The 27,605-nt window shown below is 40.0% G+C and overlaps 1 protein-coding gene across 4 annotated transcripts; it reads left to right on the top strand.

Annotated features, from left to right (window-relative positions):
• The first annotated feature begins 280 nt into the window (after positions 1–280).
• Positions 281–26,157, top strand: CCAR1 (cell division cycle and apoptosis regulator 1). Of its 4 annotated transcripts, none has more exons than XM_082286150.1 (26): positions 281–390; positions 1,314–1,433; positions 7,901–8,073; positions 8,633–8,677; positions 9,363–9,389; positions 10,361–10,554; positions 11,067–11,181; positions 11,263–11,455; positions 12,562–12,694; positions 12,997–13,158; positions 13,600–13,825; positions 14,731–14,844; positions 15,663–15,829; positions 16,563–16,773; positions 17,584–17,667; positions 18,323–18,508; positions 19,757–19,948; positions 20,294–20,527; positions 20,865–20,976; positions 21,231–21,272; positions 22,625–22,707; positions 23,160–23,306; positions 23,699–23,819; positions 24,351–24,536; positions 24,810–25,015; positions 25,623–26,157. In XM_082286150.1, exons 2-26 carry the CDS (start codon positions 1,361–1,363, stop codon positions 25,680–25,682), a joined length of 3,486 nt encoding a protein of 1,161 aa, XP_082142276.1. In that variant the 5' UTR covers positions 281–390; positions 1,314–1,360; the 3' UTR covers positions 25,683–26,157. The 4 variants fall into 4 exon arrangements, with proteins under 4 accessions (XP_082142276.1, XP_082142275.1, XP_082142277.1 ...); XM_082286149.1 differs by having other exon boundaries at positions 9,357–9,389; XM_082286151.1 differs by lacking the exon at positions 9,363–9,389.
• The last annotated feature ends 1,448 nt before the right edge of the window (positions 26,158–27,605 follow it).

The raw sequence follows: 27,605 nt of genomic DNA, 5'->3' as shown, positions 1-27,605 counted from the left end.
TACCAAAGGGTCGGGAGGGGGCTGAGGGCTGCCTATCCCCTACATCGACATGGCACCGTGAGATGGCGTGGGGTGTGACTGACCACTGACGAGCCGTTGGGGGGGCGGAGGGGGCCGCACGGGACCCCTGAGAAGGCCCGGACCGCGCCAGTCCCGCGGCTCCGTCAAGACGGTCCCGCCGCAAGATGGCGGCGCCGCGGCCCCGCCCGCGCCCGCCTCGCCCAAGATGGCGGCGGGGCCCCTCCCTCGGGCCGCGCGGGCCCTGCACGCGGCAGGGACAGGCGCGCGCCGCCTCGCGCGGTCGCAGGCGTGACGTAGCGGGAGGATTGGCGCCTGCGCGGTGCGGGCGGCCGGGGCGGGCGGCGATGGCGGCGGCGCGGTCCCGCGCAGGTATCGCGGGCGCAGCGCGAGGGGTCGGGGGCGCGCGGGCTCCGGCTGCCCTGGAGCGGGACCGGGCGGGGTGGGGGGCGCGGGCCCGTGTTGCTGACCGGGGGCAGCAGGAGGAGGAAGGAGGAGGGGGAGGAGGAAGGGGAGGGAAGGCCCCGCTTCCCGCCCGCCAGGCCCGGCGCCGCCGCCGCCTCCCTTTGCCTTTCTGCCGTGCGGCGCTTTCCGCCCGGCGGCGGGGCCTGGGCACGCGGCCGCGAACGGAGGCTGCCGACGGGGTAAAGGAGCTTTCACGGATCCCGGCGAGCGCGGGCCGAGGGACGGAGGGAGGGCAGAAGGGAGGCGGCGGAGCTGGTGCGCGGCCCGGCCGTGCTCGCGCGGCTCTCCCGGGGTTCCCGTGGCTCCCGTGCCCTTGTGCGCGGAGACGGAAACAGCCGTGGGTGAACGCGTGCGGTGTTCTGCCCGCAGCGCTTCCCCGCGGAGGCCGAGCACAGCCGTGGAAAACAGATAATAAATGTGAATTCTTGGTTTCGCAGAGTCGCCTTTCCCTTAGTGTTCCTGGAAATGGGAATACCTTTTTGCGTTTTGAATCGCGTTAATCCCGTTGTTAAGGGGAGATGGAGGTTGTGCCTTAGGAAAATAAGTTGCCTTGCAACTTTCTGTGTTTCCCGTACGTGACGCATGTTGCCCACCAGGCTTTAGGGATGTAAAACTAATATTTCAAGACTTTTTTTTTTTTTCTCTTCTTTTTCTGTTTTTTGGGATGGTTTTGGGTTTGGGGTTGTTTTGTTTTTTTTTTTTTTTTTTTTTTGGTTGATTGGTTGAGGGTTTTTTGTTTGGCTGGGGTTTGTTGGGGTTTTTTTGACCCAGAATTAAAATAGCCTGATGGTATGTGTTTCAAAGATTGCAGCTGCGCTTTATTTTACTAGATTACAGTTACAGAAGATAGACACCCCGGAGATTCTGCCTTTCTGCCATGGCTCAATTTGGAGGACAGAAAAATCCCCCTTGGGCTACTCAGTTTACAGCCACTGCGGTGTCTCAGCCAGGTCAGTTTACACATCACGCAGTGTTTGAACCCTGACATCTAGTAGATTTGGAGATTCCATACTTGGGTATGCACTTCAGAGTGGCACGATGCTAACTAATTTATCTAAACTCTATTTAAGAGGTTTAAATCGGGAATTTTTTCCCACAATAGAGACTTTAAAAGTCATTGCTTAATACTGTCTTTTGGTTTTGTTTGTTATTTTGTTTTCTTAAGGGGTGTGAGTAAAATCCCAGGTGAATTTGTATTGATTGTTTCAGTCAATAAATAATGTATCAAGTTATTAATATCCAAAGATGTGTAAATCATATTAAATTATGTGGTTCTAGATTAAATAATATCAGCACTAGTAGGGCATTACAGATTTTTTAAGTGCTGTCTGAGTTTCATTTCTTGGGCAGCCTGAAACAATGTTTACAATTTTTTTTGCCTTTATTAATAGGTTAGATATAATTCACATAGCAGAAAGCTCTCTGAAATTTGTTACTTGGGTGAGAAGGGGGGTATTTTCTTTTTTAATGGTAAATTGGAACTTAATGACCCCTATAACCAGAGGTTTTGCCCTAATAATGGTAGAGAGTTTCCTTTGATTTAGTTAAGAAGTGTTGTGAATTGCAGGCCACTGTTTAAAAACCTAGCTGGCTTCATTTTCATGTTTCGTGTTGGTTTACAGCACAAAAGGTTTGAGGCAACAGTGTGAAGCTTGATGCATGATGAATTTTGGTGCTTCCATTTCCAGTTCTGAAGTGCCTTTTGCTCTTCTTGAATACAAATAGTTTGTGAATTAAATGTTGTAGTTACGTTGTGCAATGTGAAGAGGCTTCAGCAAAGCTGTGATACTTGGAGGGTTCAGGATGTGTGTGGTTTCTGCAGTTGCTCTGATTTGATATGAAGTTCAGTGTCACACCTCCTTTGTCAATGGCTTTGTGTCTGGGAGCCAAGCAAAGGTTGGGAATGTTTGACATTCTTTGGAGGTGCATGTCTGGGGTGGGAATCCTTCTCCTCTCCTGACTCAGTTTTCTTTCCCAAATCCTCCATCTCCAGTTTTTCCCATGGGCACTGATCCAATCACTCTGTGTATCCTCAGAGACTGACCACCCACCATGTACTTCACAGTACTCTGTCCCAGTGTGCCCTTTGCTTTTCCTCCATGCCCATTCTGCTCCGTTCCCTAGCTAAACTCTTGCTGTCCCTAACCAGCTGTCCACAGGCAGTTTTTCACTGTTTTTCTGAATAGCTCACACTTCCCTTATCCAAATGGCACGATCTCCTGTAAGAAGTTCCCTAATAGCTGGAAAGGGTTGGGAGTGTGAGAGAGACAAACTTTGCTTTTGGTTCTCATGTTGGGCTAGGGGAAATGTTGGAGCAATCAAAGAATGGGACGATTTGGGCTGGAGTCCTTGATATGTTGACTGATGTGACAGCTAATCCATCAAAAACAGTGGTGGAAGGTGGAGGACAAGATCCATGTCCTGTTTCAGAGGGAAAGCTGCACAAAACCTGCCAAGGGGAGGAGCTGGCGGTAGTCTTTAGAGCTTAGTGAGGTAGGACCAGGAGGGAGCCCTGGAGGAGGGGTGGATGGAGCATACATCAACTTCTTACCCATTTTCTTATGCTCATGACTCTGCCCTGGGCCAGCCTACTTCTGAGCGTCCTTAAATTAAATGAAGTGTAAATGTAACTGGGATAGGACTGGTCAACATCAGTTGCTGTGAGAGATTTTTCACCTGCTCAATGAGGTCAGTATCTCCAGGGATTTATAGCTGTTCATCTGACCCGGCAGCACCTGACTCAAATATGAGAGTCATTAAAGATGTAACATTTGGTTGCACTTTTGCCTTCTTCCTGTGGTAGCTCCACGTTCTTTCATGTTCATAGTGTCTTCACGTGTTAGTGTCCTTTCCTATTCCTGCTGCAACACACAGTCACCATGTCTGCATCCTCTTTGTTCCCTGTGTGCACTGTTGAATCCAGTCCCTGGGGTTCTTCTGCCCAGCTGCTGTTTTAGTACATAGTTGTTCCCCTGCTTTTTTAATTGGCTATTTTGATTTATAATACAGAGCACAGGAAGCATCTTTTGGAAGGTAAACAGTGCTCTTTGGCACTGCTGGGAGCTGAATAACAGTGTTTCTGGTTGAACTTGCCCCTTTTAATGTGAAGTTGCAACCTTCCAGAGAAGCTGTTTTCCAAAGGAAGAGATGCTGTCAGTGCTCAGGTGTTCTGACCAACCTGAACTGCTGCTCACCTGTGTTGCACCCAAGAAATTGTACATATTGGCTTACCCTTGTGAATCTCAGTGTTAGTAAATTTCTCTCGTTTAAAGAAAGTGCTTTCAGAGGGTTGGCCAAAGCTGTTATATATATTTATGCATGCTAGCTGTTTTTATCTAAGTGCCAGGTTCCTTTGCCAAAGCTTTGAGGTGCTTGGCTGTGAGGGAAAGAGACCTTGATTTTTGTAACACAAGCAACGTGATATATAGTTTTTTTCAAACTGTCAGAAGCAGTGAGTGATGGTGTTAAAAACCCAATTCGATAATTGCAAAGAGGGTAGTATCAGGATTGGGGGGTTGTGTTTTTCACTGTTTTGGTATGGGGATTTTTTGGTGGATTGTTTTTAAATTGCTGATGTGGATGCTGTCTTGGCCATCCCTGGTGAAGAAGTAACTGAGTTAAAGCTCATAATTATTAAGGTGTGACACGCTAGTTGTAGACTGACATGCTGTATAGTGAAGGGTTTTGTGATCCCTTTGGGAGGGCTTACTAATTACTCTCTCTCTGTGCCTGTGGTATTGGAAGAGAGATGGGCAATTCCAGGTGCCAGCAAAGATCGCTGTGTGAAGAGAAACTCCTACATGTAACACAGTGAATTTTTGTCTACTCATCATCTTATGATTTTATGCATCACAAGACTAAAACCAGAATAAAGCCCCCACCATGCTGGTTGAGCATTGTTAAAGCATGAATTAAATCATGCCTACTACAGAAAATTACTTTTAACTTGCATAGTGATGTGCAAACTCCTGAAACGCCTGCAAGGGAGAATTCCTTCCTCCTCTCTAGCTCTTCATTTTTGGCACATCTTTGGTTTGTGTCGCAGTGCTTGCGCTGTACTGTTTTCAGTGTTACGATAAAAGGCCTGGTTTTATAGAGCTGTAGTGCTGGGGAAGTCCTGGCTCTGCTGTGTTCTGCCTGATTGGTGGTGTTGTCTTTGCTGTATCAAGAGTTAATTGCGTTGGAGTGAAGAATGGTGCAGCTGATGAGAGCTAAAGTGCCTGGAGCTCAGTGTCCTGTTATTGCTGGTTGCCCCTGTGAGGTGACTAAAGCAATGTGTAAGAACAGGGCGAGCATGTGGTCAATCTCAAGCCACTAAGGAATAGTAGTTGGTGCACAGTTTGCTGGCTTGCTCTAAACAGATGTCCCATGACAAATACGCTGAGCCTGGTTTCTGGTGTGTGCCTGCTAAAGGGAGTACTTTTGGAGTAGGTTGTGTGGTGTTTGTGTTGCAAGTGTGTTAAGCTTAAAGAAACTTGAAAACCCAAGGACCCAATCTCGCAATTTCTGGCAACTGTGAGATGTCTCCCAAGCCCTGCACAGGGTACTCCTTACTGTAATTGTAATAAACCTATGTCACTTACCAAGAAGATGTATGTAGCTATGTACTTAGAAGATCTTTAGGGTTTAGAAGTAGGAGGAGGGACTACTAAATGCTGTCTTTGTGTTTGTTGCAACAGAAGTGTCTGTTACCTAACCCAGGGCTGCAGCCTAGGACCGCAGTTTCTGTCTGAGCCCTTTCAGCTGGCCGTGCCATGCAGTATTTGGTGCCAGTGGGAGTTGTTTGCACTGCATTTGAAGGAAGGCATCTCCATCACTGTACTTACTGAGATCATTACAAATCCTAAGAAGCTATTGTTTGCCACTGCGGATGCTTGGTGCCAGTAATAATAATATGGCAGTCAGATGTCAATTCCAGACTCAGTCTGTGATTCATTCTCTGTCTGTTATTTTTCTGTGTGATTTTTTTCCTTTTTTTCCTCTTTATTTTTTTTTCTTTTAACTAGTAATGCAAACTCAGTTGCCTAATTAATTGGAGCCTGTTTGACCAAGATGAGTACACAGATGAAAGTCCTGGAATACTTCGGGGCAAATCAGTGGGAACAAGATACAGCTTTGAAAAACTTGTTACTACAGGTGTTGTCCTTTGAGGGGATCTTGGCAGTCTTTTTGTCTTTGCCCTTTCTTAGTAAGTTGATCTGCAATGTTGTAGATGATAGATACCCAGCCGATATTAAATGCTCAAAAAGTGACAGTAGAGATGGCAAAAAAAAAAAAAAAAATCTTGTGTTTCTGTAGTTGACAAAATGGGATAAGGGTCTTAGGAGGGGCTGGGAATTGCTTGAGGTAATTCTGGGTTATGCTGAAAGGGAAATTGCCATAGTGAAACTGAAGAGCTGAATAATTCCAAATCTGGTTTTGGGAGTAAGTTTTGTGGGTACCCTTTGTACAAAAAGTAGGAGAAAACTTGTGAAATTTGCTTTTGATAATGCTTCCCAACTTCATCCCCCCCGTGTTGGAACAACGTTAGGATAGAACTTCAGAGTGAATGACAATACCTGGCATAGTGACACAGATTCAAAGGTAACAGGATAGAGCAAATTTCTGCACTAATGGGAATTTCTGCTCGGCATGTGGAAGTGAGAAAGATGAATGCATTGGTTATTTGCCTTGAGTGAGCCAGGAAAGTACTACAGCCAGGAAAAGTGAAAGTTGTCCCAGGATGCAGCAGCAAAGCTTTTGAATTTTATTTAAATGTCTGTTTAATGTGTGTTATGTGAGACATTGGTGAGGATGCAGTTGAGGGTTTTTCTGGATGGTCCAAACTGCACATTCAAACTGAAACTGATGATCAAGTAGGAGGCAAGAGGATCAAGACAGTGGAGGGTCTGTCATGAGACAAGCCTCAAATTTTGTTTGCTGGCTTCTAAAGAAATGCAAATGTTGGGATTTTCCAGGGGGAAAAAGTTAATTAAATGCTGTACACTATGGAATGCTTAATTTCACTTTTAGAATACTGTTACTTTCTGGAATGCTTATGTGACAATACTTGATACAGATCATGGTGATAGCAATTATTTTCACTGCTTTTTGTGTATTTCTTTCCTGTTTCCTTCCAAAACTGTAAGATGGTCAATGCCATCAACAAAGATTGTGCTCTGCTGTAAAGGACAGTGTGGTAGGAAGGATTACATTATTCAGGACCTGTTGAGTTGGGTACAGCATTATGGTAGTGATCACCAACTACAAGCAGTGTTTTTCTGCATTCCTGGATCAGGAATGAAAGCTTCATTTTGCATCAGTAAGAATAGTGTGGAGCACAAACTGCAGGAATACTGTAAATCTGCTCTTCCTTCCATTGTGCGTCTTTGATGTCTTTGGAAGAGAGAAGAACCGTGTTCATCATGAATGTTGCTCAGTTCCAAAGATGGCTGGCTGACCCATTTTTGCTGGCAGTATGTTTCCCTGCTGAGTTTCTCTCTGGTTTTATTTAAACATGTGGACTAGACTGATAACTTACTGAAGTGATACTTGATCATGCAGCTGCTGATAATTTTTTAAAAAGTCCTGCCAAAGAGGGAGCAGGTTTCCAGATAATTTTGCAGTTTTTTGCTGAGATTTGCATTTTGCAAGGCTCTTTGTCGCCTGAAAGATCCATCTGTAAGTCTTGAGCATACCTCGTTCAGAAGCATAGCCTGTGCATAGCTGCTCCTCATGATTTGCTTATGTTCTGTGCTGAATTAGAAGCTGGTATGACAATAAAATAAACTAATCCTTCTAGGCAGTTTGAGTCTGGGCAGCACAAACCCTTCCTATCAAGAGCTGAAGAGAGCTTGAGTCCCCTTACACATGGGGACTGATTAAACTCTCTGTTGAAGGCTGTTCCTTCTCTACCAGCCCCCACTTCTACAACATCCAGCTCACAGGGACAGAGACAGCACTGAGTGAAGCAAAAACTTGCGTGATTTCAGAGGACTCATTCCATAGGCCTCTGTTTCATAGATGCTGTTACAGTAAAGATTTCTCTTGACCTCAGATAGAATGAAATGTATTAATTTACAGAGCAGAGCAGCACTCTTCATTTGGCTCATCCAGAACCTGAAATACCCTCAAGAAAGTATACGGGGGGTGTGTGTTGGGGGTGGGTGCGGGTGGGGATGACAACTACAGAGCTATAAAATCAAGAGCAGCTCAAGAGAAGGAAATTTAGTGGTCTCTGTGCCCCTGCTGTGGTTTACTATTAGTAGATGAATTTAAAAGAGAAGCAAATGGGATGTGATCCTTTTTCTTGAATTCTGGAACTTCATTCATCTCCTTGGTGAGCTTGACTCAGGTGTGAAGCTTCGCACAGTGCATCCTGTGTAAGCTAGGGTGTCTGAGGTGCTGGGAGTGCTCACTGGCCATGTTCCCTTCACAGCTGCCCTGGGCGTGCAGCAGCCCTCGCTGCTCGGGGCCTCCCCGACCATCTACACGCAGCAGACGGCGCTGGCAGCCGCCGGCCTGACCACACAGACCCCCACCAACTACCAGCTGACACAGACCGCGGCGCTCCAGCAGCAGGCGGCAGCCGCGGCCGCGGCCCTGCAGCAGGTAAAGCAAACACAGCGGCCAGCGCTCCCTGAACTTCGTAAAGCTAAAGGATCCAGCAGAAAACCAGAATGGAAAATGGTGAACATTGAATGTGAACCTGTCTTATCAACGGTGGGATTTGGGGTTTACAGCTAGCAGTAGTTGAATTAGTCTGTGAAGGTGGGAATTTTGGCTATGGAGGTGCTGATTTTTAGCTGTGGAAAGCCCTTTGGGAGAATGAGTTTTGCTGCATCTGAACTGAGAATCTCAAGTATCTCCCATCACTATATATAGCCTTTATAGCATTTTGCATGATTTTGTAATGTGTCCTAAATACTGTCTGAGTGTCAGGCTTAACAAAGATTTTTGACTTTAGCTAGAAAGAGAACATCAGGGTCCACTCTAAAGGCTTAGAATATTTTTTACAAAAATGAACTATGTTGATGCTATTAGTTATTTTTTTATTAAAATTGTTAAATATTGTTTTTATCTAGAACTTGCTAAGCAGATAACTTTTATGTGATATTATTGTCATAATAATTCTCCTGTTTATGAGATATTTTGCTTTTATCTGTTTCAGCAATATTCACAACCTCAACAGACTCTCTATAGTGTACAGCAACAGGTTTGTCTGATTCTTACTGTGTACATCACAAATAACTTTAAAAACAATGTCAATTGTGTGTTTTGTAGGATTTGTCTCCGAAATCATCCTCATATGGGAAGTATTTAAAGAAACTTCAGTAATATTTTGTGTAGTGAAAGAGAGCTTGAAGTTCATAAACTTGGAAAAATGTATGAATGCAGAATGGAAGCCTGCCTTCCTTAATGCAAAAAAAAAAATTTAAAAATACATACTATTCCATGTGTAAAGGATTCCTGCTGAACTTTGCTCCAAACAGGGCCGTGTATTTTAACTGCTGGAAAGATGCTGTCCAAAAAAAGTTCCCTTTTGGGTTTTTATTATGGTCTTCAAACTTAACAGGGTATTAAAAAAAGAATAAAAGTACAAGGGAATTACATGCCTAAGCTGCTTCAGCTGCCAAAATTTTTTTGGTATTGCTATTAACTTCCAGTTAAAAAAAATTTAGTATTTCTCCTTTCTGAATAAACCTGGGTTATACAATCTTAAAATGAACCCCACAAGCACAGTTTTACAGATGTGCAAACTGCTGAAATGACCAAACCCCAAAGGACTATTAACTGACTCAGATTAAGCAAAAACTCTTAATTGTAAAGAGGAGGTAAAATTGTACAATTTCCTTAAGCATATAAAATTAATTTATAACTTTATTTATTTTAAGTTGCAGCAACCTCAGCAGACCCTTTTAACTCAGGTTAGTTTGGTTTTATTGTTTGGTCTTCATCCCCAAACACAGATAATGCAAGAGTGCAAATTTGTGACATCTTGGGTATTTTAATCTGTAAAATGAACTAATATGAACCGACATTTTATTGGTACAAGTTTATTTTATCCAGATGTTAAAATATGCATAGCCTTGGTTTCAAAAATTAATAGCAACCACTTTTCCTTATCTTGAAGAGAATATGTGTGTTGATTATATTTTAATTTTTTTTTTGTTTGAACTTCAAGTGTCCAGTTGTTTTGCAGTAAATAACAAATGGGGAAAATCTTTCTCTTCTTTGTGAAGGAATTTAACTTTTGTATTAACAGATTGTGTATAAAGAGTTTCAGAAAGAATCTTGCTGAGCTTGATGGGTTTAAAACATGTAGCCATTTAACACACTGAACATTGCTCTAGTTCCATTTTCACTTGAACTTTTAAACAGGCTTTAAAAAGGTAAAAATGTTTGACTTGACTTCATTATCTTGCTGTGTTCTGCTTTTGTAAGAAGGCAAGTACATGAACTGTTGAGTTAGGGAAGGGTTTGTGTTGGCCTCAGCCTTTACTGACTTCTAACACTACAGGTGGGATATAAATGCAGAATGACCTCTTAAGCGTGTATTCCTAGCAAAGTTGGGAATTCGTCTCCGCTTCAGGCCCACTCTATGGGTTACCTGTAGACAATAATGCAGTCTTCATGCTTTTTGTCTGGACAAGGTGCGTTTTTGGGGGAAGCTGACTCTTGTAAAAAGAAGGATAAACAAAGCCAGTCTTCATTCAAAGTAAGAAAAAAGTCATCTTCAAAAAAAAACAACCCAACAAAAAATACAAAAACCGTCTGAAAATGTCTATTCTAATTGCTATAGTCATTTTAAACTGCTGTTTCTGTGACTGAAGGACCTGTTCCCTGTCAGTCTGCCAGCTGCTTACAAGATTTAGAGTTGGCTTTGTTTTGCTTGCAGCCGGCAGTCGCGCTTCCAACCAGCCTCAGCCTGTCCACGCCCCAGCCGGCAGCACAGATCACTGTCTCCTACCCAGCTCCCCGCTCCAGCCAGCAGCAAACCCAGCCACAAAAGCAGCGTGTCTTCACTGGAGTGGTGACTAAGCTACATGATACATTTGGCTTTGTGGATGAAGATGTCTTCTTTCAGCTTAGGTAAGCTGTGAGCACTGGCCTGCAGAGGTACTCTGTGATACTCTCACTAAATCAAAGGTTTAGATGATGGCACGCTAATTCTGTGACTCCACTGATAGGGCCTGCAATAGTGTGTTGTTTTCATTCAACAGTGAAAGCCAGAGAGGTTAATACATGCTAGGTCTAAGGTACTTCACATGAATTTTTGAAATTTTTTAACACAAAACCCAAAGCTGGGAGACCCAGAGGTTATTAGCTTCTTGTAATAGGAAATTGCAGAATTTGTGGGTGATCAAAAGCATAAAATTTGCTGTCTGCATGTCTTAACTTGGTATTATTTGGGGAACTTTTGCCTTTGGGCCAAAGACAGGGAATTACTAAGTTCCTGTACTTACCCTGAACTGGAGTAGGTAGCACCAAAGCTGAATTTTGGGGATAGACGCTCTTCCTATAAGCTTTTTTTAATGAACTTTGCCTACTTTCTCCCATCTTTTAAAAAAGACTCTCACATACATTTTCTGTAATGTTTGCAGTGCTGTTAAAGGAAAGACACCTCAGGTGGGTGACAGAGTTTTGGTAGAAGCTACTTACAATCCTAATATGCCATTCAAATGGAATGCCCAAAGGATCCAGACCCTTCCGAACCAGGTATGTGGGGTTACCCAGTGTCACTGGCAGTGACTGACTCTGGTTTAAGCTCGCTCCCGACTCCCCTGTGTTTGCTGCCAGAACCAGAGCCAAGCACAGCCGCTGCTGAAGACGCCGCCGGCTGTCCTGCAGCCCATTGCTCAGCAGACTGCCTTCGGGGTCCAGGCGCAGCCACAGCCACAGTCCCTGTTGCAGGCACAGATCTCAGCAGCTTCCATCACACCTCTGCTTCAGACACAGCCTCAGCCCTTACTGCAGCAGCCACAGCAGAAAGGTGCTCCTTCAGTGCATACCTTTTTGGGGGATCCCTCTGATGCTTAGTGGGTGATGGTTGTTTTCTTGTTAATCAGAAGGTTGAAGTAATAGCTGAAATAATATGGAGGGGACTGTACTGAGTTTTCAGATTGAATATGTCTGCCTGCAGTAGCTCAGAAATCACCTGGTTAGTGAAATCCCCATGGACTCCTGTTCATGTTAAAATTTTGTAATCTGAAAGCAAATTCAATGTAATTTTTGTTCTTTCACAGGCAAGTTGGGGAATTGAAAGTATTAATAGCAGTGCAGTTCTTCAGCATCTTCTGCTGTGTTCTGCAAAATCAGGTTTTGCAGTTGTATTGTTAAAGCTGTTGCTTCTTTGCTTACTCGTTTCAGTTAGCCAGGTTGGCATTTGAGAGAGGAAACACTGCCAGATGTGGCAAATCTAAAACAAAGGTGGTGGAGTCTCTTGAACTTTGAGTGGCTGAAGAACCAGTAAATGGAATTGATAGGACTGCTCTTACCACAATAACAGCAAGGGTAGAAGAACCTAAGCAGAATTGTTTTGTGTAAATGCTTACTACAGTCTAATTAGTCCTAGTTGTTCATTGGTGTTTAGTAACATTTGCTCCACTTAAATCACTTGGTTAAATGTCTTGAGACAGACAAAGTATGTGCTGAAGGATTGATGTGGTGGTATAATACATTGATTTAGGAATGATTTTTCAGGATGCCAGTTGTTTTTACGTATGAATAGCCTCAAAATGAAGGTTTCAGTTTTCCTTCAGTTCAGTGAGTAGGGAGTATATCTGTCTTAATTTAAGTTTTCCAAAAGGCTTAGCTATTTACTAGGACAGATCCTACGTGCTTAGGTTATATTACTTCCATCCAAAGAAGATGCTTTTAAACCAATTTCATTTAACTACAGTGTCGGCTTGCATCCATGAAGAAAAGCTTAGGTCTCATGAGTTTCTTTGGGTGGGTGTTAATAATAAATAGATTTGACTGTAGAGTTAGTTTAGAAAATGTACACAAGAGAAACAGCTGTAAAGCAGCAGTGTTTGCCAAGTGTACATAGTTGCCCTCTATTCTGTGTTGATCCTGTACATTTTGTACGTGTTTCAGGTGGTTTATTACAGCCTCCAGTCCGTCTGGTTTCACAGCCTCAACCAGCTCGAAGACTAGACCCACCATCCAGATTTTCTGGGAGGAATGACCGAGGTGGAGACCCTATGCCAAACCGAAAAGATGACAGGAGGTATGTAGACCAGGCTATGATCCAAGCAGTCCATAAAGATCTGTCCTCACCCAAAGCTGAGCTGCTTGCTTCCAGAGGGAGTCAGCGAGACTCACAAGTTGTGTTACCCCTAGGAATTAGTGAAGAGTTCTTATCTACCTGAAATTAATGAGTTGTGTAATCAGTTTCGCTTGTAAAGAGACCATACTGAAACTTCTCCTCTTGTTTGAGTTGTCTCTGACAGGTCTGGCTTCTGTTGTGCTAGAAATCATGTTATGTTACCAGCCTGCAAAAATATTTGTGTTTTGTATGTGTTCTTTAAGTCGTGAAAGAGAACGAGAGAGACGTAGGTCCCGGGAAAGATCTCCCCAGAGAAAACGCTCCCGAGAGAGGTCGCCCAGACGAGAGAGGGAGAGGTCACCTCGGAGACCCCGACGTGTTGTTCCTCGTTACACGGTTCAGTTTTCCAAGTTTTCGTTGGACTGGTATGTTTATAGTGCCAGGTGTTTACCTACAGTTCACTTAATCATGGGCACAGCTCACCATGAGCCATGTCAGTCCACATGCATGTAATTGGGTGTTGAATGATGATCCTGACTTTAAAGAAAGATCAAATATGCAGTTGCTGAGAACCTTGTATGATAAACTTGTTTGAGGTTCTGTGTTACTTTAGAATGCTATTGCATATAAGCTTTATAACCTTGTTTAATAAATATTCCCTAACATGCAGTCACCTGAATTGGAAGAGTGTTTAATAGTTACCTGTTTTTAAACTTCATCCATGACATTCAAGTATAGTGTCCTTGAGATTTTATATACAGTATCAAATATACAGTGGTTGTATGCCAACTGATCTACCTCTTAATGATGTACTTTGTTAATAGTTCTTTTTTGCTGTATCTTTCAAGTAATGCTGTGTCTTTCAGCCGTAGCTGCGATATGATGGAGCTGAGGAGGCGTTACCAGAACTTGTATATCCCGAGCGATTTCTTTGATGCTCAGTTTACATGGGTGGATGCTTTTCCTATGTCTAGACCATTTCAGCTGGGAAACTACTGTAATTTCTATGTAATGCATAGAGAAGTAGATCCTATAGATAAGAACGCTGCTGTCCTTGATCCACCCGATGCTGATCATCTCTACAGTGCTAAGGTTTGTATGCTTTTTCACTAATATGACTATTCATTAGAAATTTTTATCTGTAGTGTGCAAAAGTGAGTATAACGGAACTGAAAATATTCTACAGCCATTTGAGCAAAATATAGCGTTTTAAGCTTTTCAGTAAAAAGCTAGTATGTAGAGCTTAAAGAATCATGACTGAAATTCAGTTTGGTTTTGTCTTACTAGAGCTGTGCTAAATCTTGTGTTTACTGAGGGCTCTTCCATTCTCTGCACCCAGTTGCAGGGATGTGACTGTAGGAAATAAAGCCAGCTCCTGCAAGATCTCTGATTTCTTAGGCAATTCATTTTGAATAGTTAATTGAGTCCTTTTTATTCCTTCAAGGATACTTTCTGTGCAGTGTGTGTTATTCTGTTTAGTGGTATTTTCTTTCCTTCTTTCCTATTCATCTCAATATTTATTGTTTTGTTTAAAGTAAATTGATGTCTATGTTTAACATGTAATACTTCTAACAGAGATTGCCCTAGAAATCTCAGATCAATTTTAATGACAGATTTCAAATGGAACAGGTTTTAGGAAAATGTTCTGATGAAGGGGTCTTATACATGATTACAGCCCTTGATGCAGCATATTTTGACATTCAGATAGAGATAGAAAGACTTAGCTTACTTGCCTTCTGTGTATAAAAACTGCAAAGCCTTGGCTCAGGTGTCAGACATACTGGTTTTTTCAGTCTATTTGTGCAGCGCGAAAGCTGCCTTTTAGGAGGTCGAGCTTCAAAACATAGTAACTGAGAAGGAGCATCCTGTTTTATCATACAACCTGTTTAGGGTATAGAGCAACCTTGTTAAGTTTGGGTATGTGTGTTTGTAAGTTGTGGTCATTGTTTGCCAGTTGTAGTGAGACATTCACAAGACTGCTCTGACTTGCACCACAGGTGATGTTGATGGCTAGTCCGAGCATGGAAGATCTCTACCACAAGTCATGTGCTCTGGCTGAAGATCCCCAAGAACTTCGTGATGGATTTCAGCATCCTGCTAGACTTGTAAAGGTAAATATGCTTCAATGCCAGACACTTTTGGCAATAAAGGTTGGTTATAGAGCTTTACTGGTTTTGACAATAAGAGAGGAGCTTGTAGACAGCTGAATGATGACTTCATTTTTCCTCTGAAGAGACCTAATTTGTATGACAATTCTTTTTCCACTTTATAGGAGCTTCACATTTACTGCTTTGTTCAACTTAGTGAAACTCAATTTGTTAGCTGTTTTTTACAAGCACTTACTTGGTTTGTAAGGGCTTAGCTGTGAAGAGAATACACATGAAGCAGCATTTAAGCAGCTGTGTGTTAAGTGAAATTTAACCATTAAACTGAACAAGATGTAAGTGCTGTGGGGTTTCAGGACAACAGACTTGTTTTCCAGTTAAGTTCTAACTTAGGGCAAACGGGAAGACTTTCATTTATAGGTATGACGCTCTTGTGGTCTCATCTTTTGTAGCTTTTCTTCATCATTGTTAAGCAGGCGCATCTACAAATGTGTATCAGAGTTAAGGCACCATTGAAGTGACTGTCTTTTGAGTTAGAAAGCTTTTAATGGCAAAGGAACAAACCTATACCAATAAACAAACCTGATGAAAAATCTTGAAAGCAAGAATGAGTGATGATGTTTAAACCTATTCCATTGCTGAAATAATCTGTGGAAAAAAAATAACTGAACTCTTTCTTGACTGATTCTCATTTTCAGATTTCAAAATAATGTGACGGTTTACTCACGGATTTCAGTGTGTGTGCTATGAAATATTCTTTGCGCTTTGGGAAAATGACTTTTTACCCCCAGCAGGGGAACATTCAGAAGACTCTTTTTGTCTAGTTTTTAGTGGGTATGAAAGGCAAAGATGAAGCTATGGCTATTGGAGGACACTGGTCCCCATCACTGGATGGACCTGATCCAGAAAAGGACCCTTCGGTGCTGATAAAGACGGCTATTCGTTGTTGCAAGGCTCTTACAGGGATTGACTTAAGTGTGTGCACGCAATGGTAAGTACTGCACTGCAAAGCCAAGTACACTGTAGAAGTAAATACTTGTCTGTTACTGGGACTTAAAAAAAAAAGGGAAAAAAAAAAAAAGACTGGAAAACTGGAAAACCCTTTTTTCTTTGTCAACTGCTCTTGGTAGTTCAGGTAAACTACTCAAAGGATGTTCTGTTTGGTAATAAGCTTGATTGGTGCCAACTGTGCTGAATACTGCATTAAGAACTAATTAAAAATTCTGGATTTATTTTGACATGTTATACTGTAATTTTTTTAATGAACGTGCATTGAAAATATTTTTCATTTTGTGCATAGCTGGAGAGGATCGTCAAGAGAACTTCATTTCATTGTTCTTTTGTTATAAATAAATAGCCGTTTGTTATACAGCCATATTTTCTCTTGATGGGTTTCTGTCCTGTATTAACACTCACTTTAGTTGTACTAATACCAGGAAAGCCTATTGTATGCTAAATTTGAAGTGCTTTATTTGCACATGAAACCTATGTGGGCTAAGCAACAAGTTGTATAAAAAGCATTTTGTTGGCTTTCCTCCTTTTCAGTTGCAATACCTTATTACAAGTGTGCCAAAAGAGAAAATATGGCTTCCATAATTTTTTTCTTTAGATAAACCTCAAGGTCTTGCAGCAAAATTTCTTTACTTGATGTGCTACAAGTGATCTAGGCTCTTTAAAATGTATTGTAGAATTTTTTTTCCAACATGCTTCTTCCCTTGCGACAGGTACCGTTTTGCAGAGATTCGCTACCATCGCCCTGAGGAGACCCACAAGGGGCGTACAGTTCCAGCTCATGTGGAGACAGTGGTTTTATTTTTCCCGGATGTTTGGCATTGCCTTCCCACCCGCTCAGAGTGGGAAACCCTCTCCCGAGGATACAAGCAGCAGCTGGTCGAGAAGCTTCAGGGTGAACGCAAGGAGGCTGATGGAGAACAGGCACTGAACGCTAATCCCTTTTTCTATTTCTGCTTCTCACAGGCACAGGAACACAGGCACAAAATGCACATACCACATACTACACAACATACATACATAGGAGGAACATAACTGGTAACAATGACTGGTAAACCAGCTTTCAGCAGTGTAGTGAATGTTGCTTTTTATTTTTATTTCAGCTAGTTCACTAACTCTAAATGTGTATGCTGATATCACAAATGGAATTAAATTGTGCTTACGATGCGCAGAAAATTTTTTTATCGTAGATGTAGTTGCTGGAATCTGGGACCAGTTGTTGAGTGAGATTCAGTTTATGAATAGCTGTCTTTAAACATTTTGCCATTTTCTGAAATTTCTAAATTCTCTCTTGTGGCCAGTTCTAATTGTGATATTTGAAATTGAACAAACACTAGTCTGAAACATCTGAATTTCAGGCCATGTGGCTGATCAACATCTTGGAATAAGGGAAGGTCTGACTGAACAAAGAGTAATTTGGGGGATTTAAAATCTGGGGGAAGATCACCCACTGTGTGGTTACTTGGAGACCAGCAGTGTCTGTGTAACCCCAATATCCTTTGTGGTGTTGCTTATCACCGTTTTGTGTTCCACAGATCTGGCTTGTATTGGCTGAGTGGCACTGTGATCATTTATAAAGTGGTAGAATGTGTGTGTGAACTTGTCTAAATAATAACTTTAGGAGAAGACTATCTGAAACAGTTGTGACCTTGCACAGATCAGCAACAAAATTTAAGAAATAACTGAAATGCTTTCAAGCTTTCTGAATAATAATTTCTAAATTTTATTTGTCAGGATGAAGAGGAAAAGGATGATGGGGAAGCTAAAGAGATCTCTACGCCCACACACTGGTCTAAACTGGATCCAAAAACAATGAAGGTAATAAACACTTTTAAAAATTTGATTCCGTTGTACATTTTCACCCATAAGACATGACCTGAAATACAGCTGTATGTTCCCTTAACTGAGCAAAAAAACTTTAGTAGTGTTTTGCTGAATTTATAGGTACTAGATGTGATATCACAGTATGCAGGAATGACTCCTTATTGTAGTGAGTACAGCTAATTGAATCTATTCTGAACTTTTGAACTTTGTAGAATTAAAGGATAATAATGTATGATACATTAACTGGAAAACGAGAGTTCTGCTGTAATCAGCCAGATTACTAATTACATTTAAAAAGTGGGGTCTAAAATACTTAAATCATACATTTTTGTACAATTACTGCCTTTTTAAACTATGTCAGGAGACATAATAAAAAGTTTCCTCAAAAGGAATAATAGTAATAAACTATTTTAATTTAATAAAATTCTTTCCCTGTATCTGTGAAAAGTTCCTCAGAAGTTTATTGTGGAAAACATCACTTTAAATGTAGTAAGTTTTTTGTATCAGTAACTATTAGTGTTTTTCAGCACATGTTTAAAAGAATACCGTTGACTTTTCAGTACTCTTAGTTTTTACCTCGCTTTCTCTACTAATCACATCTTTTGTGATGTCACTGCTTGATACCACTTACAGAGCTTTTATTTACCAGGTAAATGACCTTCGCAAAGAATTAGAAAGTCGAACCCTTAGCTCTAAGGGACTGAAATCTCAGCTGATAGCTCGACTGACAAAGCAGCTGAAAGTAGAGGAACAAAAAGAAGAGCAAAAGGAGCTAGAGAAGTCTGAGAAAGAAGAGGAAGAGGAGGAGGATAGGAAATCTGAAGATGATAAAGAGGTTAGGATTTGGACATACTTGGTTTAAGTGCTATGTATACATAAAATATATGAAACATTTGTATAAATATGTATAAGCATAAAAAGTGAGGCATGTGCCTAGTTGTGCTGGGATCTTGTTCTCAGGTGACTGTACTGGGAACTCTTGCTGTAACTTGAGCTGCTGAATTGGAAAGAAATCTTGGCCAGTTTGAATTTCTTTATATCAGCCAAATCAGCTGAAATGTGCAACTGTGCTAAGGATGTCTGAATTAGTGTTTGACCTTAAATGTAAGGAAACATAAATCCCAGACTCCTGAGAAAAACCATGCTCAAGACAAGTGAACATAATTTAACAAGATCTTAACTCATTAAATCTACATGAAAAGCAGTTGCTTAGTTGTGTTGGCCTCTGTGTCTCACAGTCCAGCTTCTTCATGTGGCAGATGGTGTGCTTGGGTTTTTCCCTTATTACGAAGCTTTAATTTTTGCTTTTGCATACTTGCTCTATATTGGAGTTTGTCAGTTTTGCAGTTTATAGTTGTAGTGCTTAGTCTGGTTTGCTGTTGCACAAGGATAAACAAGATCTGTGCAGTAAGGCCAAAGCTCAACTGCAGAAAAGGGGCAGAAATGTCTGGCTTGTGCTTTAGTTGCTTTTAAAGTTGCCTTTTTGTGTGTTACCTGCTAACCTGTATGGGGTGACTGGAAGTTTAGGTATCTCTCTAAACCTTGTTGATGGAGGAAAGGCCATGTGTGTGCTAATTCTGTCAGCTGCTTCTGCCTTCTCCCAGAGCTTGGATGGGGTTCAGCTAGCTTGGGTTTCTTACCACAGCTTTCTTTAGGATTGGAGGGGAGCTTTGATTGTGCTGGCTTTTTTATGAAGCACAAGCTCTGCCATGACTTTTTTTGTAGTCAGGAGACTTCCGTATTTCTCTCTTGGCAGTCAGTAAGCTGGTGGCATTTTACCTTTTGTAACCTTTTGTTTCATTTGCAATCTATAGAGATTGCATTTCCCATAATCAAGAGTTAAGTAAATTGTCATCTGGTACTTGTTAAAGCTGTGTTGGTTATCTTTGGAGAGATGATATATGAAGCCTTTTTATTCCTTTGTAAGGAATAAACAGCTTGCTGCACTGTACAGCTGTGCATTGCTTTCAGCAGCTTAGGCTTTCCTTTGCTTTCCTCAGGGCAGTGAGTCCTAGAGACTAAGGTAGAGGCTGAAACTTCAGCTTTTGATTATGCTCCATGTTGGGTTTTTGCCCCTTTTTAGGAAGAGGAAAGAAAACGCCAAGAGGAACTGGAACGTCAGCGGCGGGAGAGACGCTATATCCTGCCAGATGAACCAGCCATCATCGTGCACCCAAACTGGGCAGCAAAGAGTGGCAAGTTTGACTGCAGCATCATGTCTCTAAGTGTTCTTCTGGATTATAGATTAGAAGATAATAAAGAACATTCCTTTGAGGTAACTCAGCTGTGCTACTTACAGTTAGCCATTCTTGATTCTTCTAAATTTTTGTGTGAAAATTTTTTAATTGCCAAGTCTTTGATACATGGTACAATAGCAGTGTAGTCACTGCATGGTATCCAGAGGAATACACAGGTTTTCAGATATGGAATGGAGTTTGTAAAGTTGCTTAAGGTTTCCATATTCAAAGCAGATAATAAGAAATCTGACTCTCCATAAAATTCTGATATGGTGTAAGTTGCTAAGATGGCACTCACAGCTATTTTATCATAATTATATACATTTTTAATACATGGTTTAAAACTTTCTGTTAATTCTCTTTTCTTTCTTCTTTATGTGCAGGTGTCATTGTTTGCAGAACTCTTCAATGAAATGCTTCAGAGAGATTTTGGTGTCAGAATTTACAAAGCACTGATTTCTCTCCCAGAGAGAGAAGACAAGAAGGACAAAAAAAGCAAAAAAGATGAGAGAAAAGAAAAAAAAGAAGAAAAAGATGATGAAACGGATGACCCAAAACCTAAGAGAAGAAAATCTGGAGATGATAAAGATAAAAAAGAAGAGAGAGATGAAAAGAAGGTCTGCAGTTAGCCCATATGCAGTTCTACCCTGTCTGGATCAATATTAAAGTGTTTCTATTTCAGTTTTACGTTATTGCATTCAAAAACTCAGCTCTTGTAATGTTAGTTAACTGATTTGAGCTTTTGATCTATTTAAATATGCTTCAATTATATTCAGTAATTTAAAAATTTTACAGGTGTATTGGGAGTATTTTAACATTTAGCTGTATCACAGATTTGTATCTGTATCTTGAGTGACTACGCATAAATGTAGGCAAATTTTGTCTGGTAGTAAGGTTTTTGCTTTGCTGGTTTTTGATTCTGACTAGATAAATATTTAGGAAATTTTGTTACAGAGGGAAGATAAAAGGAAAGAAGATTCTAAAGATGAAGAAGAAACTGAAGATGACAATAATCAAGAAGAATACGACCCAATGGAGGCAGAAGATGCTGAAGATGAAGATGAAGGTATCTTGAACTATGAATTTTGTGACCTTTCATTTTTTTTTTTTTATCATCACTGATTATGTTCTTTCAAGCTGGAGAACACACTGGAACTAGGCAATTTAAATTATTAGACTAATTTTATATTAGTAATTCTGACCAGTTCTACGTAAAATGTAAGTACCTTTATGTTAGGCATTGTATGAACATAGTTAATATAAACTAGCTGTGGTGCTCTAAGTAAGGCATGCATATAGAAGTGGTTTTATTTTTTTCAGAATGCAGACCACTCGCAACTCCCATTGAAGTCAGTAGGAGATGTGAGTATTCAGCACCTCTGAAAAACCAAGCCACTTTTACGTGCCTAACTTCCTACTCCTGAGTTCTGGAATGTCATCCTGGTTTGGCTAGGACAGAATGTAGAGTGGGTGCTCTTTATCCGATGTTACAAGAAGTTGGTTTTTGTTTGGGTGGAGCCAGGTTAGCCTGAAGAAATAGGGAAAGGGTCTGGAGGACTTTCCAGGCAGTGGCAGCGACTCTTTCCCTCCTCAGAGACTCAGAAAGGTGCAAGACAGCGTGTGTCGTTTTTGAACTGTACTTTGGGGTAGTTGCCTTTCTTTGGAGAGGTTTTGCTAGAGAGACAGGTTTGAACTGTGTGGATATTGCAGTCCCAGCATTTTTAGTTGTATTTTTGGCAGAGTACTGCACCAGCTTTAAAAAGCTGGTGTTAATCTGTGGTTTCCAGAACAACTCCTATTTGCTTATGATTTGTGAGAGTGGCCTGGGCTTGTTTGTTCCATACAAGTGCTGCTGCTTCCCATAATCTGTCCTTGTGCCATTCCCAGTCAGGAGTTGCTGAGAAAACCCAAGAAGCCATGGAGGTGCAGGAGAAAGTGATTTGTTCTCAGAAAAGGGTTGGTAAAATTAGCCAAGTGTTGTAATGCATAGTTTTTTCCAAAGTTGTCCTCACAAGGAAGGTGAGCTTAAAGCTGAACTTGGCACATGATTCTCTGACCCAAGACTTGCACGTAAGGTACAGAGCTGCATGCCATAATCCATCCCAGCAGTTGTCATATCCCTTCCTCTCTTTTAATCTAGTTTTACTGTACTGTCTACCTTTAGACAAAAAACCTGCCATTTGTAATTCACATCTAATAAGTGATGTGATCTGTAACTTGGAGAATCTAAGTCATAGGAAGAGTAATCTCTCACTCAACATGAGTATAAACACATGATTTTAGTTATATAGTTTATATGGTTTTTATTATATGAAATATTTGAGAGTAAATAATACAGAATCTGAATAGGAATAACCATAGCTGAGTGCAGACTCTGCCAAGCCTCATTAGGGAGAATTGTGATTTCCTGCATACCTCTTAAATAGATGGAGACATTGGCAGAACGCATTTTTGCCTAGTTAGCATTTGTTTCAGCTCTTCTGTCCTGTGTATGAAACAAACACAGGGAAAAAAATTACAAATGGCTTACGTTAAAATAAGACTAGAGAAAAAAATAACAGGGCCCACTACTACACATTTTTTATTATTTTTCAGGGAAGTATATTGCAGATGTTTGGGGGTTTCTGTGGACTTTTCCAGTGGCCACATGTATTCTGGTAATGGTTATATAATTGTTTGCTGTGGGTATGTTGAATTTTCTTTCTGTTTTGCAGACCGGGATGAAGAGGAAATGAACAAACGGGAGGACAGAAGAGAGGGAAATAAGCATTGCAAAGAGAGGGCATCTAAAGATAAAGTAATTAACACCTTTCTTAACAATTGCATAGACCTTGTTAGAGGTGTCCTAATTACAGCTTAGCTTTATTTTTATTATAAGACCTGTTTTTCACTTTGCAAACAGCTGTTAAATAAATTATTGAGGGCAGAAGGAGGGTTTCCTATTTTATAATTAGATTAATTCTATGACCATTTTTTACATATTAGCATGAACATAAGGAAATTGTGTCTACCAGCTGTTACTATCCATTGTGCTAAATTTCTTCTAAGTATTGAAAGATTACTTGTCTTATATAGCTTAAATTAGTCTCAAATAATGTGGTCTAAGTAGGTAAATGCTAGTAATATTAATTACTTGACTGAAAGTAACGATAAAATGAACTGAGAAAAAACTTCTGTTAAGTGAGAACTTGGTGTATTTTTGGAATGATATTTTAACTCCCTAATGATCCCTTAATCAATTTTCTGTAGGAGAAAGACAAGACCCAGATGGTAACTGTTAACAGGGATCTCCTCATGGCTTTTGTTTATTTTGATCAAAGTCATTGTGGATATCTTCTGGAGAAGGACATGGAGGAGATCTTGTACACTCTTGGACTACACCTGTCACGTGCTCAGGTTTTGTATAGTACTAAAAAACACTTTCAAAATACTACAGGAATATTTTAAGTGGGAGAAACATAATTTATCTTCTAAAGGCTTTGCTTACGTATCTGATCACTTATTTTTATGCAGCCACTTCGTATTTACAATGAAATACTAGTTTAATCTTGTGTAAATTGTCTTGGAGGGAAAAAGCTGAAGTTTGCAGCTTATAATATGCCCATACTGTATATGTAGCTTCTGTCTCAAAATTGTATTTATTCTTTTCCTAGTTTGTTTGCATTTTAAGCATGTTAAAGTTCAAAAAGCTATGCAATTTCTTTTAAGTTTTCCAAGTTAAACCATTCTTGTTTAGGTAACAGGATGTCTGGGTGTTAACATTATTTCTTCCCATGGCTGTGTCATAGGTCAAGAAGCTGCTGAATAAAGTAGTGCTTCGAGAATCTTGCTTTTACAGAAGACTAACAGATACTTCTAAAGATGAAGAAAACCAAGAAGAGTCTGAAGAGCTACAGGAAGATATGTTAGGTGGTGTATATATTTTTGGGTTTGCCTCAAACTTTCAGAGTTGTTTCTATGTGAATGGTAATGACAGTTCTGAGGTATTTGATTTCTGGCAGAAACTAATTGAGCCAGCTTGGAAAAGTAAATCCTTGGCAATTCAAAATTAACAGGGTTTTTTGTGCTTCCAACACATAATGTTGCAACTCTAGGAGAAATGTTAATATGGAACAGGAAAGAGGACAGAGGTTAACGTTCAATATTGATGACCATCGTTTCTCATTATATTAGTTTTGAAGTCAGGAGGATCAGAGTGTAGGTAGTAGAATAGAGCTGAGTTTTGAAGACTAATTATTGCAGGAAAGAAGCATAGAACGATGTCCTGAAAGAGGATGCTTCTTTTTGGCAGGGGGGAGAATTGGGGTCAGGGGAAGGATGGAAATGTGAGGGATAGACCAGCAAACTTGAATCTGTATTGGTTCTTCTAAGAAGTTTTTGAGGTTGGTCACTAGAGAACGACTTTATGATGATTTCCTGATGCTGCTGAATGCAATGCAGGGAACCGCTTGCTGCTGCCATCGCCCACTGTAAAGCAGGAGTCCAAAGCTGTCGAGGAGAACGTTGGGCTCATTGTGTACAACGGAGCCATGGTGGATGTTGGGAGCCTTCTACAGAAGCTGGAGAAGAGTGAAAGGGTGCGGGCAGAGATAGAACAAAAGCTCCAGCTACTAGAAGAAAAAACAGGTGGGATGTTACTTTGAAGGCAGTGCTTAGAGGGTGCAAGACTTTTTAAGTAGATAAAATCAATTTGGGTGATATTTGCGATGTAAATTTTACTCAAGTTGAATGCAAGATTTCCAATGTAATCAGAACTAAATACTATCAAATGGTAATTCAATGCAGTTTTTAATGTTCTTTAAAAATTACTATTATGGTGTTGCATGTAAATAGAATAATTAGATGCAAAGTACACAGCATTGGAAGCAACTTGATGTTTTCATTTCTTCCCTTCCTAAGACGAGGATGAGAAAACCATACTACAACTGGAGAATTCTAACAAAAGTCTATCTGCGGAGCTAAAAGAAGTTAAAAAGGACCTTGGCCAACTGCAAGAAAATTTGAAGACCTCGGATGATAAAAAATTGCAATTTGAGAGTCAGCTGAATAAGACAATCAAAAATTTAGCTACTGTTATGGATGAAATACAGAGTGTTCTTAAGCAGGTTGGAATTGTTTAATTACATTTTTTTATTTATTGTAGGCAAACTTCTGTAGACTAAATTATTGGAACAAACACTTCAATCTAAAAACAATTTTGAGATGAATTCAGGGCAGCAGTATCTTAACGTATATAGAGAAGAAGCTTAATGTTTGATTGATTATTTAAAGATAGCAAATTAAATGGTTTTTTCTTAACTTACAGCATATGTTCCTGACTTGAGTATTTTTAGAAAGGTATAAATATTAATGTAGATCTCAAACTGTCTGAATGTTTTCCTGTCCTGATCTTGTCCATATCCAGCAGTCCAAATCTGCTCCTCTGTTTGACTGGTAAAGAGTACTTTTTCAAGGCAGAACTCAAATACTTCAGTATGTGGGAGTATCTCAGTAAAATGAGTTTTAAGCAAACCACATAAGCTCCAGAGCATTTCTACCCCTCAGTTTTTCAGGAAGATACTGGAATTGCTTATAACTAAACTGAGTAGGATACCAGTTCACATAGTAATTAAAGGTGACAACAAACAGTGTCTGTCTCATGCTGCTTTACAGTTCATGTGAGAAGTACAACTTTGACAATTCCTCTCATCCTCTCCCTTTTTCCTTTTAAAGGACATTGTGAAAAACGAAGATAAAGATCAGAAATCCAAAGAAAATGGAGCAAACGTATGATAAACTGCTGCTGTTTAGAAGAATGGTGTTACATAATGTAATATAAATCATGATACCAGAATGTATGGGAAGTGATGCATGTTTGATTTTAGTAGTATAAATATCCTAGTTCCAAAAGATGTATAAAGTTTTATGAATATGAGTGTCTCCTCCTGAAGATTGCTTGTAATTCATAGCATTCAATTTGAGACACTCCTTGAGTGAAAATAATTTTGCATTGCAAAAAGTTTTAGGATGAACTTTGTTATAGTTTTAACCCTAATAAAGTTCATCAAGGTAATGAACAGTAGCAAGTATTTAATTACCAAATGTTTTTCATTGAAGTCTAGTGAAATCAAAATTTTCATTATTTATAGACTTGCCATTTTTAGGTTTTTGTCTTTATTTCAGTCTACTTAGTCTTTTTAAATTCAAATATAAATCACAAAATAGCATGCTGCTTAATTTTACAAGTAAAGGTTTTTTTTTAAAAAAGCTTCTTGGAATTTTTTTGTTTTCACTTGTCACAACTTTTTTTCCCTTCCAAATATAACTTTCTTCCCCAAAGCTGCTTGTATTAAAGCCTCGTATTATACAGTAGTTCAGATGAGTTAAGAAAGCAATAGAAACCTACCAAAATACTGGTAGGGTTGTGAGATTTATATGAAAATACATGGGCCTGTTTTAAATGTGTGTCATTTGTGTTCATTAAATTGTTCTTATCTTTGGATTAATATATACACTCCTTTTTAATAACAAATGCAGTGTATTAAGATGTATGGTTGAATACCAGGCCAGTAGATGTCAGAATAATCCCTTATATGGAGAAAAAGCTGCGAGTGTAAACTGCCTTGGATTAAATTTGGACTTACAAAGTGTGTAATTACTGCTAAGACTTCAGTCCACTGAAAAAATGGATCCACAAGTATCTATACTGCAAATTGTAATTAAAAAGGAGCAGGACACAACTTGGTTTGTGGGTAAGATGGCCTTTCTTTGTGTTCACAAATCACTAGAGATCAAAACTCCCAAGTTAATGTGACATCCTTGTCAAAGGCAACTTACTCAAAGAATGTGAAATATCAACAGTTGTATTTTGGTACAACTTTCAAGAAAATTAAGGGGTTTGATAGTTGGGACAGAAGTGTTTTCTTACAGAAATGGTTAATTTTAGCAGATGTTTTGTTTTTTAGCCTAGATGTCCTAGGTAACTAAATACCTGTTAGGAAAGTCCAAGTGCCATAATATGTATGAATAACCTACATGGAAACTCATGTAGCTTTAATGAGATACACATTAAAATGCCTGAATTTATGTTCAAAATAGTCTAAGCTGGTGCTTTTATCACTTACCTTTCTTGGCTCTTTTGGAGCTAAACAAGTGAAATATCTTTCATTAAAGTAACGTGCATAAGCTTCTCCCTCGTTCATCTCCGTTGAGTCATTGTATAATACCTGAACTGTTCACAGTCAAGTAGGAAATACTATAAAAACACTAATTGTATATAAGTACACAGAAAATACATGTTTTAAAAACTGGGAGATAACATCTCAGAATGATTGAATGAGGATGGTGATAAATTTATCTTATGAAAAGCATTATCTGTGGTGTACAGATGGTGTTAAATTCTTTTGTAATCAAATTATATTTTTCACCTTTATCTTTGTACAGATTGTTGACAGCATGTTTAATTTTTGACGTTGAGCACCATTTATTTAAATGGATTTGAAAAAATTGCATCTGAAATACTTTGTTCCTGAATTTCAGCAGTACATGTGAACATACAAGAAAATGAGTCTAGAATTCAAGATAACGACATTTTAGGCACACTGAAATGTCTGAAATATTTTGCTGGGGTATTTTTACCTTAAACTGCTGAGCTGAAAGCAGTTGTTAAAACAAGCAGGTCTCATCTCATTCTTCAGTGAGGGGCCCTGTGAGACG

Source organism: Coloeus monedula (genome assembly GCF_965178545.1).
Source record: "Coloeus monedula genome assembly, chromosome: 8".
Lineage (NCBI taxonomy): Eukaryota > Metazoa > Chordata > Aves > Passeriformes > Corvidae > Coloeus > Coloeus monedula.
This window is presented reverse-complemented; position numbering and strand designations above follow the sequence as displayed.

Coding starts and splice junctions, on each gene's coding strand:
- CCAR1 (XM_082286149.1), top strand. CDS start 1,361: ATGGCTCAATTTGGAGGACAGAAAAATCCCCCTTGGGCTACTCAGTTT. Junction 1,434..7,900: donor CACTGCGGTGTCTCAGCCAG/GTCAGTTTACAC, acceptor TTCCCTTCACAG/CTGCCCTGGGCGTGCAGCAG. Junction 8,678..9,356: donor TCTATAGTGTACAGCAACAG/GTTTGTCTGATT, acceptor ATTTATTTTAAG/TTGCAGCAACCTCAGCAGAC.